Source organism: Cataglyphis hispanica, chromosome 8 (genome assembly GCF_021464435.1).
Source record: "Cataglyphis hispanica isolate Lineage 1 chromosome 8, ULB_Chis1_1.0, whole genome shotgun sequence".
Classification (NCBI taxonomy): domain Eukaryota; kingdom Metazoa; phylum Arthropoda; class Insecta; order Hymenoptera; family Formicidae; genus Cataglyphis; species Cataglyphis hispanica.
The window spans coordinates 937,537-951,874 of NC_065961.1; the positions used below are offsets into that span (position 1 = coordinate 937,537).

At 27.3% G+C, this 14,338-nt stretch overlaps 3 protein-coding genes across 5 annotated transcripts; 2 read left to right on the forward strand and 1 right to left on the reverse strand.

The window, feature by feature from the left end:
• The first annotated feature begins 531 nt into the window (after positions 1–531).
• LOC126851809 (putative inorganic phosphate cotransporter) lies at positions 532–7,259 on the forward strand. Its single transcript, XM_050596153.1, has 7 exons — positions 532–657; positions 3,175–3,308; positions 3,381–3,681; positions 4,800–5,038; positions 5,444–5,593; positions 6,249–6,626; positions 7,043–7,259. Exons 1-7 carry the CDS (start codon positions 579–581, stop codon positions 7,253–7,255), a joined length of 1,494 nt encoding a protein of 497 aa, XP_050452110.1. The 5' UTR covers positions 532–578; the 3' UTR covers positions 7,256–7,259.
• On the reverse strand, positions 5,601–9,134 carry LOC126851810 (uncharacterized). 3 transcript variants are annotated; one of them, XM_050596155.1, is made up of 4 exons: positions 8,927–9,134; positions 8,687–8,816; positions 7,945–8,297; positions 5,601–5,889 (listed from the first exon to the last, which is right to left on the reverse strand). In XM_050596155.1, the coding sequence occupies exons 1-4, from the start codon at positions 9,070–9,072 to the stop codon at positions 5,880–5,882; spliced, it is 639 nt and encodes a 212-aa protein (XP_050452112.1). In that variant the 5' UTR covers positions 9,073–9,134; the 3' UTR covers positions 5,601–5,879. The 3 variants fall into 3 exon arrangements, with proteins under 3 accessions (XP_050452112.1, XP_050452113.1, XP_050452111.1); XM_050596156.1 differs by lacking the exon at positions 5,601–5,889 and adding an exon at positions 7,319–7,440; XM_050596154.1 differs by lacking the exon at positions 5,601–5,889 and having other exon boundaries at positions 7,729–8,297.
• Positions 9,135–10,734: 1,600 nt separating this feature from the next.
• Positions 10,735–13,722, forward strand: LOC126851422 (ester hydrolase C11orf54 homolog). Its single transcript, XM_050595384.1, has 7 exons — positions 10,735–10,868; positions 11,315–11,523; positions 11,597–11,695; positions 11,780–11,955; positions 12,184–12,454; positions 12,609–12,805; positions 13,123–13,722. The coding sequence occupies exons 2-7, from the start codon at positions 11,355–11,357 to the stop codon at positions 13,264–13,266; spliced, it is 1,056 nt and encodes a 351-aa protein (XP_050451341.1). The 5' UTR covers positions 10,735–10,868; positions 11,315–11,354; the 3' UTR covers positions 13,267–13,722.
• The last annotated feature ends 616 nt before the right edge of the window (positions 13,723–14,338 follow it).

Here is a 14,338-nt window from a genome sequence, read left to right on the forward strand (position 1 = left end):
ATGCAACTAGTTATATCTTGTAAATAAAAAAAAATTTTTTTTTTACCATTTAAAAAACATTCTTTTCTCCTTTCTGTTTTATAATATTCTCTATGTATTATGTATTATTAATTCAATTTTATAACCATTAATATAATTTGTAATTTAAAGTAATCAGTATAATTGATTCCTTCAATTATACAATAAATTGATTCCTTTTAATTATACAATAATTGTACAATAATTAAATATTAATTTGATATAATTAAATTATAAATATTAATTTAATGTTAATATAAATTAAATGTTAATATAAATCAAAGAAAAAGAGAGATCAAGAAAAAACTAAAGGAGAGAACATCGAGCAGATATAATTAATAATGCAAATTGATTACATCCTGTAGTGATTCCAATGCTCGAGGATAATGCAACAGCATGTTGTATGAACAGCGTCGTTCAAGCGTGCATTTGAGCGCGCAAAAGAGTGGGAGAATTTGTTTTCGGTGATGCGGTATAAAACTACGTGGGTACGATCGATGGATCGTAGTCGTTTCTGTAATTTGTTCGCGTTTCTGCTCCTCGACGAGAAATTCACCGTAATGACGTCTGCGCGAAAGAAAAGAGTCTCCATCATTTCCCTCTCGGAGAAGATGAAGAATTCACCGAATAAACCTAATGGTAATTTTTGTTACATACATATAATTAATTATAAATTTATACATTAATTAATTAATAGTAACATTAATTAATAGTATATTTATATTATAAAAATTATATGTTTTATTTAAAAATTAAAAAATATTTCATGGATAAATCTGTGGAAAAAAAAAGATTTTTATATAAAAAGAGATTCGTCGATATTCGTCTAATTAAAGATATTTTTGACAAAAGAATTTTTTATACAAAACATTGTTTTATATAAAAAAAATAGGAATTGTTATTGTTAAAATATAGAGAATAAATTAGATTGATTTTAAATTTGTTTACATTTATAGGGGATAGAATTTTCCTTACGAAAATTATGGAAACATCAATAATTCTCGAGTTATAAAGCGATAATAGAAATTATAATTATATTTTTTCTAGTTAATTTCAAATAGATTTAAGTAGAATTTTAATTTGAATATTATTTACAAAGATTTTTATTGTTAAATATTACAATGATAAAAATTGCAATTTCAAAAAAAATCAATTATTAATCTGTCATTATAATTAAAGTCGCAAGTTGTAAGACATTTTGTATAATAAATCACACACGATATCGCAAGATTTGCAATAAAATGGTTAAAAAAATTCAATTGATCTCTATCCATAATATTTTTTTTACGTATAAATACAAGTTTTAAAAATTCTTATAAAATATAAAAGTATAAAATATAAAAATAGCATATATGTATATATATATATATATATATATATATATATATATATATATATAATACATTAAATAGAAAATATAGAACATTTAAAATTTTTAAACGTTTTATTTAAAAAACTTTTAAAAGACAGATTTAAATAAATCTTTTTTTTCCTCGTGTCATATGGGTATTATCAACAATATATCGATATAATTTATTTTTACTGTTTATTATCTTGACAAATATGTAGCAGATTGTTGGACAATAAGCGAGTATCTTCGATTTCACGTATAATAACGATAATAGAGTTAGACTTATCGGGAGATGAAGCCTACGATTATTATTCGACAGTCAATTGCAGATAATACTCGATTACGGAATGATAATGGATTACGTTAATGCAAAATGCATCCTTGTATTAACATTGAACCACTTTGCTTTATCAACACATCATTCATTAATATATGTACAAAAAGTTTCAATATTTGTTTAATATATTTATTTATCAATTTCTTTATTTTTTTCATATTGGCACTTCAGATTTTTATAACGAATTATATAAAAAGCATTATCGATAAATCACTTATGATTATGATATAAAGGGCATAAATAATAGATGATAAGAAGAACAAACTTAGATGTTGACTCGGGATATTAAATAATATTAATCAAACTTAATGATAATAGAAATAACAGTACGATGTCTTTCTTTGATAAGCGCATCTCTTTTACGACTCATTACAAAACTTAAAAAAAATATTTATCTTATTCTTTTTTTGTATTCCATGTGTGTGTATATACAATTAGATTTCGCCGGATATCATTTTTATTTCTTATCTTTTTAATCCACTTTTCGTCAATTTATTTTTTAATCCGTATTTCAAGACAAACCTCAAGATATACGTTTTGCAAATGAAAGCAGTTTATTATGTAATTATGGATTAGAATCAATTGACATTCCGTGCATTCTTAGATTAAACGCAGATTAAAATAGTAAGAAAATCGTCGGATAAACGTACAATTATTAAGATTTTATCGATCGCGCTCGCATACCAGTGATGCCTCTGACGTAATGGGTAATTGTTGCTGGATTCCAAGTACAAACATCGTGCGTGCGATCTCACTGACGCAGCGCGATCTTGACGACAATGACATATAATTTGTATTCGATTTCGCGTTTAACGTTTATACGTGACGTCCATGTAAACAGAATTACCGCATTACTAAAACGACTGTTATAAAAATCAAGAAAGAAATTATACGATCAGTGAAATTTATAAATCTTATTTGTATATGTACTCTTCTTTAATTAATTAAAAATTTAAGAAAATTCAAAAATTTTTTCGCATTTTTAAATTCAATATTATTTTATATTGAAAATGTAACATATTAAGAAAAAAAGGCAATAAAAGAAAAAATATTTTAAAATTACATTTTTTTTTTATAAAACAATTTTCAAGCGTTAGACAATAAATTAATAATATGTAAATACTTTTTACTAAAAATAATTGTTTTTTATGCGCTTTTATTTAAGTAATAAAAATATATAATTATTACATTATTTAAAATATATTAAAAAATAAATTACATTATATTAGTTAAAAATATATAATTATTAAAAATATATTATATAAATTAAATATAATTAAAATAATATTAATCATAATTAAATTAATATTAAAATAATATTAATTTAAAATTATATAAATAAAATTATTTAAAAATATATTAATCAAAAATATATTATGTATTGCATTGAATAAAATATATATAATTATTATATTGTTATTTTTAATTATAATTATCATGATATTAAAATTAATCCTCTCTCTTGCAGCACGATACGGATGCAGACATACGCAGGTGGTGCTCATGTGCTTGGGCTTCTTTTGCTGCTACGCCGTCCGGGTGACGACCTCAGTGACCCTGGAGGCGATGACCAATGCGGCTAGCGCTAATCCCGATTTCGAGGTGCGTACATAATAATGACGATTACCTTTCGCGCGGATTGTAAACATCATGTGAATCCCTCTCCTGCCGAAGGAGTTTGACTGGAGCGAATCGGCCAAGCACATAATCCTCAGTTCCTTCTTCTGGGGCTACACCTGCACGCAAATACCCGCCAGCATCCTTGCCCAACGATGGAGCGCCCAGAAACTGTTCTCGGTTACCCTTATCATCTCTGGTCTGCTGACCCTCGGCACCCCCTTCGCCGCTCATTACAGTGGTTGGCAGGCGGTGATCGCGGCCAGGATGATCTGCGGCCTCGCCCAGGGTGCCACTCTACCGTCTCTTCACACCCTATTGTCCAAGTGGTCGCCACTCGAGGAGCGCGGTAGACTCGGTCAGTGATTTTCTTATCTGATAATGCGTGAAAAATAATGTATAAGTATTGTCAAAGCCCACATTTTTCTCGTTTAATAAAATAAAACAAATATTGGGGATTTCGGAGACTGACATTCTAGCAAATTGCTGTTATATTTTTCTGATTTTTGTGGTATTCTGGATTGCTTTATGCTAAGATTTCTCAAAGTCGATAACCCTTAATTTTTTATTTTCAATCTCAACTTGTGATTTGTTTCTTTCGACTCAACATTTGTTAATCGGTTATATGACGTAAAGTTAGTAACTTTAGCTTATCATTCTTTGTTGACAATGGCTTCGCAATTTAATTGACAGGCACGTTCGACGCAGATAAAAGAAAAGAACAAATTCTTATCGCAGTCTGACAATGTCAAATAAATTAAGCACGTCGAGATTGCCGTTCGCTACACAAAAACCTCGTAAATGATCTTTTTTTTATAATAAATATCGCGTAGTAAAGGTATATTTTTATAATTCAAGTAAATTATATATATATATATATATATATATATATATATATATATATGTTTTCGATTTTCTCTTTTCAGTTTTCTTTATTAATTTTCGATATTTCCCAGGTTTTTCAAGGCAGCAACTATTCAAAGAGAGAAAAAATTTTAAATCTGTTTTGAGAGATTATATACTAAAAATAAATTTTCTTTTATAAAATAAACATTTTGTTAATTTTTTTTACTTAAATAAATGTATATTTTGTTTTCAAAAATTTCGTTATATTAAATAAATTATTTACATGTAAAAAATTATAATTTTAAAATAAGTTATTTAGAATTTTAATATAAAAAATAGTTATTTGAAGATAAAAATTATTTATTAAAAAAAGAAAATCTGTATTTTTAAACAAGCAGTCAAAAATTAAAAAATATTTTTAAAAGCAATATAAAATTTTTTTTATTTGCAAATAAAAACATATTTCACTTTTATTTTATATTTTACTAATTCAAATATATTTGCTGCTTGATTAAAACGACTAATTTTTTGCAAGTATTTAAGTAAATTTCTTTTTTAAATAAAAAAAAAATTTTGTTACAGTATATTTTTTTTCAGTGTATTTCTAATATATTTTCCATACTTTTCCAGCAACTTTTGTTTATTCCGGTGGCTGGATCGGAAATGTAATATGTCTACTGAGTACCGGCTTTCTCGCGGCATCACCAATTGGCTGGCCCAGCTGTTTTTACGTTTGGGGAAGCTTAAGCATGCTGTGTGGCATCGGTTTCTTCTTATTTGGGAAGGATTCACCTTCTGAACATCCCAGCATACCTTTTGATGAAAAGGAGTATATCGAGATGAGTCTGGGAGTAACAGAGATAGATGAGGTAACGTATTCAATAAAAAAATAAAAAAATGAATTTATGTCAATTGAATTTGTCTTTGAGGATCAATTTAAACTTATTGATTTTAAATTTAGTGCAATTTTAAGAACTTCATAATTTGATTAAGAGAAAAAAAATGCTAAATATATAAATTATATAATACATTATTTTATATATATATATATATATATATATATATATATATATATATAATTCTAAATTATATATAATTTAAATATATATAATTCTGAATTAAATTTACATAAATAAAAAAAATAAGAATCTTAGATTTGATTTAAGAAGAAGCGAATGATCTTAATTCTGTGTTTTTAAATTAACATTTTCGAGTTCAAGGGAATTTTGTAATTACGGAATGAATTTCCTCTTCCATATTTTTTTCGTTTTTAGAAACCTTCCACTCCATGGCTATCCGTATTAAAGAGTCCACCGGTTTGGGCACTATTGGCGACGCAATGCGCGCAATCCTGGGGATTCTGGATGTTGCTGACGGAAATCCCATCCTACATGGCTTCGATCATGCGTTTCAACATCAAGAAAGTGAGTCTCTTATAATCTCGAATAGAATTTAAGCCCTGGTCTTCCGCTATATTTTTGCGAGATTTCGAAAAAAACCTTGGACCTTAGAATTCGAACGAGTAATGCGCGTGTTTCGATTGTAAAAATCACACACGGTGTATGAGGAATATTAATTAATTGTTCAATGCGTATGTTAGATGATAGAATGATTAATATGCCAAACCTCGGGTCAATTCGAGACTCTGATCGGTGGATTATCACGGACATCGTGGACATTAGTTTCAGTGCCATTCTCAATAAGCGAAAGTCAATGAAGGCTGTAAGAAATTAACGCAAGATAAAATTTAAGAAATTCTTTAGATATATATAATCATACTTTTAAAATAAATTGTCGTAAATATATCTTTATGCAGAAGATAAGTTTCGTGAAATAATATTTTCCAATTTTTCTTATATTGCAAAAAATTCTCTCCCGCTGTTAGGAAAAAATTAAAATCCTATTTTTTATTAACATATATCATTTTAATATAAATAACAACATTCATATAAATATTAATAATACCATAATTAATATAAATAGCAACATTCAAAAATTAGAAGTAATTGCTGTATGAATTATTTAATTTATGAATTAAATTAAATAATATAATTTCGATTAATATGCATTTTTCTGTAGAATGGTTTGATGACCTCGTTACCGTACTTGACGGCGTGGATCGTCAGTTTCCCGATCAGTTACGTATCCGATCTCTGCATCCGAAAGAACATTGTGACGACGCAAATGTCACGGAAGATCTGCAACACGATCGGCCAGTGGACGCCAGCGATCGCGCTGATCGGACTGGGTTACACGAAGCAGGACCAACCGGACTTAGCCGTCAGCATCCTCGTCATAGCCGTGTCCAGCAATATCGCCACTTTCTGTGGCCACAATGTCAATCATATGGATCTCAGCCCGAACTTTGCCGGCACGCTTATGGGACTCACGAATGCCATCGCGTCCGTTTGTAGCATCCTCGCGCCGCTGATCGCCGGTGTGATCGTCGAGGATCCGGTTCGTAAAATCTCTCATTTGTATTTTTATTTTTACAATAACATATTCTAAAAATTAAAGATCAAACAATAAACGAATGAACTCTTCGGGATTTAAACGTTGTAAATTTATCCCCTTTTTTTAGAATTCATTGTAGCTTATTATAAATATTTAGTATAAAAATAGTGATTTTTACTTAATATTTTATATATATTTCTGTATTTTGTTATTACTTCTGAAATGAGAATCGAGATACAAAAGTAAACATGAAAAATATTTTGACGATATTCTGAATAGCTTCTTTTACATGTTTTATTATTTATATATAAAAAATAAATCCTATTAAATATTTTTGAATGCGTTATCCGTTGCATTTTAACACATTCTCCTGCATCATGAAATTGTAAGGAATTTAATCACTTTTTTCTCCTGTTTAGACAAATATTTTGCAATGGCGAACTGTGTTCTTCCTGTCAGCTGGGATATATACGGTAGGCAATTTAATCTTCATCATATTCGGTACCAGCAAGGTACAAAAGTGGAATGACGATATTAAAAGCAGACAAGATAACATCGTGCATAAAATATCGATGACACCGGTAACTGTGACGACGATACAGGAGCAGAAAGACATCGAAAAGGTTCCATGACAATCAAAATAGAAAAGCGTAAAATGCCATGTGACACTTGTTTCTCTTTTTATTTTTTAAAGTGTTCATTTTAAATGTGTGGATATGTGGTTTGCGTGCTAACTTTTAAATGACTTGGAATATATCATCATGAAGATATGCACATGAGACTGTCCATTATATCTATTAAAGACTTTGACTAGAGGCTGCAAATTGTAAATTGCATTAAGCCCAAATATATAAATATATATAAAATGTATAAAGAGAATGTTGATCGAGTCAAATATATATATGTATAGAAAGTTCTGCGATTAAATTCGAATAGACTTTGCAACAAAAATGTTGCGATTCAATTTGAATAAAACTTAAAATTTAGTTTCATTCTAGTTTCATTTGAATAAATTTAAATTAAATGTCTAATAACGAATTTAATCTCAAAACTATTTAATATCACAATTGAAAAATTTGTAAGACTATATAATATAATATATAAAGTCTTCTTAAATTCTTATATAAAAACAATGGATATTTAATTTATTTGGAACAACTATCAATAAAAAATTTTCTAGAGTTGCAAAACTATTTGTATATTAAATCTTAAACTACCTCAGTCTTGTTTTGAATGATTCTTCGACACATTGGTGTACATGGCATGCGCGATAAACATCGCGCCGATAACTGTTGCTAATAACGTGACATAAGTGACAAACCTTGAGAGAGATGAATCTCCGACTGGTATCGGCCACACATACGCACGATTATTCAACATGCGATAAGGAATTTCACGCCACTTGGTTGCCAAATTGACACACGGCTCGCATAGATCCATTTTGGATACTCTATGATCTCTGATTCTCTCCCGGCATCCTAGCAATAGCTTCGGCTCAGGCACCATCACATCGACATAGCCACCAGTCTCATGGGCATATCGATAACGCTGATGAAGTGGAATCACCAAAGTAGATGATGACAAACTTACGGATGTGCAAACTGTCACATTTTGTTTACTAGCCTTCTCGGCAAATAGCTCGGCATCAGTCTCCCCTATGGAACAGATTGTACTCTGCAATGTTATCAATTAGTATTATTAATTAATTAGACCCTCAAATAGCAAAAAATCTCTAAGTTATTAGGTATAAATAAAAAAATATGTACAAATATAATTTTTAATATAAATTATAAAAAGAAACTTAAATTAGTATAACTAATATATATTGTTTTTATAATTTCTAAAATTTACAATAACAGGAAATAATGTTGATATATGTTCTCTCATTTTGTATTTTCAATATAATCTTAAAATTCATTATTTAAGAGACTTCAAACAATGCGCAGTAATTTTAAATTAATGTAAATAAAATGTCAAAATAGAAAATGCAATTTTTTCAGATTATAACAATTATTTAGTGTGATGAAGGCGTACAATAATTATTTAGTGTGATGAAGACATACCGTGCCCCTTCTTCTCAATTCTGCTATTTCATCGACATTGACATATAATGCCGATGGTAATTCCATGTAAATGGCAGCTTGACAGTTGTCACTGGTAAGATCCTTAAAATATGCGCGATAAATAAATGTTCTGTAAAAGATAAAAAAATATGACAGTTCTACAGAGAAAAGCATTGTTTATTTGTAATCCAATCTATAAAATCCTAACCTATGAAATTTCTAACCTATGAAATTTCTAACCTATGAAATCCGCTTCCTTCCACATTGAGCTCGATTTTGGCCTCGACTCCTGTGCAAATCTGCGCGCATCGCGTCCACAGAATCAATGTCGCGACAATTCGCGAGAAATTTAATTCCGGAACGTATACTATCATTTTTTTATACATCTAAACAGCTGAAATCAATTTTTCGCCCTAAAGAAAAATTTATATGATCGACCCTTTGTGGATCACTGATAGCTTTGACAGCGTTCAGGAAACAACCGTTGAGCATCGTCTTGTCAACCCTCGACGTTGATTTGTGGGTTCCAGAAGTAAGAACCAATCACGATCGATTGTCATTCAATGATTGTGTCATTTATCATTACACATTTAATTATCATTACACACCCATTTATATTTACATACTTCGTGAAATGTATGTATGTAATCTATGCATATAGAATTTGGCGTTTCCGAATGGATGGATTTTAATTCAATCCGGATCAATTAATCATTATATTTTATTACGAATTCAAGTATTTTATTGGCAGAGACGATGACGCCATTAATCATTTTCAAAGCGATTACACTTGTTACATTAAAAAACGCTATAAAGTTTGAACTAATAAAATTTTATAAAATAAAATTTTTAGTAAATTCGCTCATTTTTGTAATTTTTAATTTCATTTGAATTACATAATCGATACTCCTTTATAAATTTTATTTTTAAAAACTAGTGAGCCTAGATTCGGAGATAATAGAAGATCGATGACATTATCAGCAATCTTGAACGCATTAGAGATATAAATATAACACAGGCCGATATAAAAAAAAATTTATTCAAGTAACTCTCTAATCATATTGCTTCATATCACGTCAAGTTTTAAAATTAATTTGAATTTTAAAATAAAAAATCGCTGATTTCCTCTCTTAAAATTCAAAATAATTTTAAAATCTTTAAAATAGTGATGATAAGTCAATTTGAACAGCAGCATTGTTTTTTGTGACCAAATTTTTATGACCAAATATAAGAAATATTTGCTCTATAGTTATTTGACAAAATTTCTTTTGTGTTTTAGGTCTAATCTACAATGATGTAATTTAATATATATAATATATGTTAAAATATTACAATTAATGGCCAAGCTATTTCTTTAAAGAATAGAATGATTGTGCTCGATATATATACAGGGTGTCCGAAAATTCGCGCAATACTCTTTAAGGAAAGGAGAATGTTATTCTGAACAGAAAAGTCCTGTATTTTTTTCTATTTTCATTTTAGACACCCTGTATATAGTATTCACAGTACTTTATTAAAGTATATCGGTATAAACTATAGGCTATAGTTATTCAAATCAGGCAATTATTTTTGCTCATTTAGCTATTATTTTATCGAAAATATATAAATCTTTTATTAACTGATGCTAGATACATATTTATATATCTGAATATCTATTAATGTGGATTATATTTGATATACTGACAGTATTAACATTCAGATTAAATATTATATAATTTATATAATGCCTCTATACATATATAATTTTTTTATTTTTAGAATAAAATATTTATCATATTATAAAAATATGTATAAATACATAATATATTATTTATAATGCTTTAAAATTACATTGTATAATTCTATAAATAAATAACTTTTATAAATTTAATTGTTTTTTCTAAATCATCTTTTCAAAATTAATTTAAAAAAGAAATAAATTATAAGATTTAGTATCCAAGTACATTAGAGAATAAAAAACTTATTTACAAACTTATTTTATTGTTAGTAATTTACATTGGTTTATCATTGTTTTGTGACCGCTAATGTTTTATATTGTTTGATTTCTTCTAATTTCTGTTACATTTAAAAGAACAGTTCTCGCCGAAACACTCTGTGTGATTCATATCTGCGATTTATAAAAGGAGATACGTGCCTTGCAATAATAATAATTAATAATCCAATTAATTATAAATTTTAAAACGTAAGTCTCTATTTTATATATATACATATATATATTATATATAATATATTATATATATACATATCTAGAAATATTTAGAAGTATATTTTTCCTTTTTTTGCATTAGCATATGCGTTCAATTTATTTCATATATTATTAATCATTTAACGATTTTATCTGAACACGTATATAAAATAATCGAATAATAATGTAGGAACATAATTTTTTTCTTAATAAAAAAATATTTCTAAAATTAAAATGAATAATAATCTAGCTAATCTAATAAGCAAATTTTCTTTTCTATTAACAAGTTTGCACATTAAAATAATACAATTTTATTTTTAATATATATTATAGTATAAAATTAATATGTACAATTTTTTTCATCTTTAAAAGCTAGAAATATGTACTCTGTTAGTTTCTTTACTTTGTATATAATTTGCTAACAATTCTTACGCTTTTTATAGTTATCTAATAACACCGCGTTTATACTTTAAATCAAGTATTATGGGAACCTGTCCGTCCATCTTCTCGAGAAAGCATCTTCGCCGAAGTAAAGATGTTAGTATTGAGAATGATAATACATTGAGCAGTAATGAATCTGGAGAAAATGAAAATGAAAATTATATACCATCATACAGGTTACTTACACCTACACTCGAGAATTTAAAAAATGGTACGTATATAAAATTCATTATTTGATTTAGATAGGTGATATTTTATGCATCTTTTATTACGTGATGATATAGTTTTGTACGACGCATTAAATCCATATTTCGAGGAATTCGAAATTGCGGTGGTTAGCTGTCCTTGTCTAACCAAAAAGCCGTATAATCTTGCCGCAGCTGGTAAGAAATATAATAACAAGCATTTTTAATTTTCGAAATGCAAAACATGATACAGTTTACATGATGCAGTTTACATTTTAACAGGACTATCCGGTAACACGGGCATTTTGGAGTTGGGTGATTTTAAGTATTTTAGTCCAAGACCGCAGACAAATATCGCATACGACATTCAAGATATATTATCAAGATGTAATGTCAATGATACTTTTGTTATTGGATCAGGTTTTGCCGCAAAACCAGCTATGCCTTTTAACGGACACGTATGTACTGTTGATATATTTTTATATACAAAAAACATATTGATTTCACGGAAAAAAAATGAAAAGTGAAGCAGATTTTTCTTTTATTCTTACTATTTTATTGTTAATATATTTGTTTTATTTTAATTATATTAATTTATCATTAATTTTAATAAAGCTTCTATTTATTTTAACACAAATTTGTTTCTTTTTCTGTCTTTATTCATAAGGATGCGATTTCTGTTGTAGCTTACTATGAACGCGGTAGTCTCGGCAAATTCTACAAATGTTATCAATAATAGTTGTATCGTATATGAGGTTGTTCCTAAAGAGTTAAAAATGAAAATTATTTACGGTCATAATCATATTAAATGCTGTTTAGTTGGCCAATTTTTTTTCAGTGAAGGTAAACGAGGACCGGTGATCAAAATACGCGCTAAAGGTCGTAGATCAAGATCTAACATAACAGCGTTAATACAAAAGGCTTTTTCAAATTGCTGTCAGTGTCTTCCATTAATGGGTGAGAAATTATCTATTATGTTTAAGAGAGTCATCTTTTTTATTTACGAAATAAATAGGGAATGAAATTAATGAAACTAATTCATAAGAATAATGTGTAATAATGTGTAATAAAAATGCATAATTAAATAAGTCTTTGAAATTCAATATTTCAGGTTTAGGTATCGTACTCGTATTAAACGGAGGACAAACGGCTCAACTTATTTTACCACATGATTTTGCACACTGTAGGTATAATCAAGACAAGGTTTACTATGAGCGGTTAATCCCGTATAACTTAAACTGCAAAAATTTAATAGCTCTGGGGGCAATAGATAGCAAACGATCACTTCCAAAAGAATATAACCAAAGGGTAAGTTATACTGGTTAAGTGTACAAACAGGCATTATGAATCATTTAACCAGACATTTTAAAATTATTGCCTTCTTTATTTTTAAATGGATAGTCACTAAATTTCAAATTTTAATTTTTTTTATCTTTTTTTAATTAATTTGAACTAATATACATTTTGGTATAAATATGTTATGTGTTAAGCGGATTGGTATATTATAATATATATTAAAACTTTATGCTCCCTAGCTAGACTATTGTAACATTATTGGTAATGCCAATTATTTACTTTTAAAATTCATATTATCACGAAACATTGATGAGCTTCATATCTTACAGGTGATCTTGGGAGATGCTTATAGCATGTTTAATACTCTCGCCAATTTTCAATCCGGCGGAGAATTCTTCAATGATGTTACACCAGAGGAAACAGAGTACACTGTTTACATCAATATAGCGCAAGAAAGATGGTACAAATATTAATGTGACAAATATTTTTATTCTTAATATCAAGTTCGTTTTATTAAAGCGCTATGTATTGCAAGAAACTGACGTAAGATGTTATCATAAAATATTCGCGACAAAGGTATATCTAGGTTCGCATAACGACACTCTCTTTTACTTTAGAACGCAACAAATCGCAATTCTTATTAATATTTTTATATACTGACTAAGTAGTTCAGCTAGTCTATCTTCCTGTTCTGATTATCTTTGAAAAAAAGATAAATTTTTCTATAAAAACAAAAAAATATAATTTTACAGAATACTATAATATATATTATATGTACACATATATTTTGCGCAACATATATATATAACTAAATTTATATTTTTTACCTCATTACTTTTTAAAGTATACTATCAAAATTAATTAAATAAAAAATATTTTAAATGTTAATTATAAGATATCATTTATATAAATTATATCGATTATTAATATATGCATATCTTATATTTAATATTAATAAAATATAGTAGAGTCTTTTATAAATTGTAATTGAAATATGATCAGTATATTAATATATTGTAATTTTTAATATTTTGATGTAAAGTTATATTTATAAACAATTTGTAAAAATTTGTAAAATATATACATGTATATATACTATATATTGTGAAACACATATATGTATATATACTCATATATGTATATATGCACATATTTCATACACTGTTTATAAATTTAGCTTTGTTATGGAAAGTAGTTTTTTTGCTAAATGATAATTTGAAAAAAATTTTTAATATCAAACTAAATTTTTCTATAAAAAAAATAATTTTACTAAAAATTATATTATATATATATACTTTGCACGTACGTACATATATATTATAGATCTAGGCTCATATTTTTTATCTCATCATGTTTCAAAGTATTGTATAACAGTATATATCAAAATTAATTGCATAATAAATATTGTAGATGATAATTGCAAGATATAATTTGTACTTTAAATTATATTAATTATTAAATTACATATATATATCTTATATTTTATATTAATAAAATACAAGAAAATTAGAATAAAAGATTGATATAAAATAAAAAGACGATTAT

Excerpts from the sequence above, each read along its gene's own strand:
- LOC126851809 (XM_050596153.1), top strand. The coding sequence starts at position 579 with ATGACGTCTGCGCGAAAGAAAAGAGTCTCCATCATTTCCCTCTCGGAG. Across the intron at positions 3,309-3,380 it reads GCGCTAATCCCGATTTCGAG|GAGTTTGACTGGAGCGAATC; the intron begins GTGCGTACATAA and ends CTCCTGCCGAAG. Across the intron at positions 5,594-6,248 it reads TGCGTTTCAACATCAAGAAA|AATGGTTTGATGACCTCGTT; the intron begins GTGAGTCTCTTA and ends ATTTTTCTGTAG.
- LOC126851810 (XM_050596154.1), bottom strand. The coding sequence starts at position 9,072 with ATGTATAAAAAAATGATAGTATACGTTCCGGAATTAAATTTCTCGCGA. Across the intron at positions 8,817-8,926 it reads GAAGGAAGCGGATTTCATAG|AACATTTATTTATCGCGCAT; the intron begins GTTAGAAATTTC and ends TATCTTTTACAG. Across the intron at positions 8,298-8,686 it reads AATTGAGAAGAAGGGGCACG|AGTACAATCTGTTCCATAGG; the intron begins GTATGTCTTCAT and ends ATAACATTGCAG.
- LOC126851422 (XM_050595384.1), top strand. The coding sequence starts at position 11,355 with ATGGGAACCTGTCCGTCCATCTTCTCGAGAAAGCATCTTCGCCGAAGT. Across the intron at positions 11,696-11,779 it reads GTATAATCTTGCCGCAGCTG|GACTATCCGGTAACACGGGC; the intron begins GTAAGAAATATA and ends ACATTTTAACAG. Across the intron at positions 12,455-12,608 it reads TCAGTGTCTTCCATTAATGG|GTTTAGGTATCGTACTCGTA; the intron begins GTGAGAAATTAT and ends TCAATATTTCAG.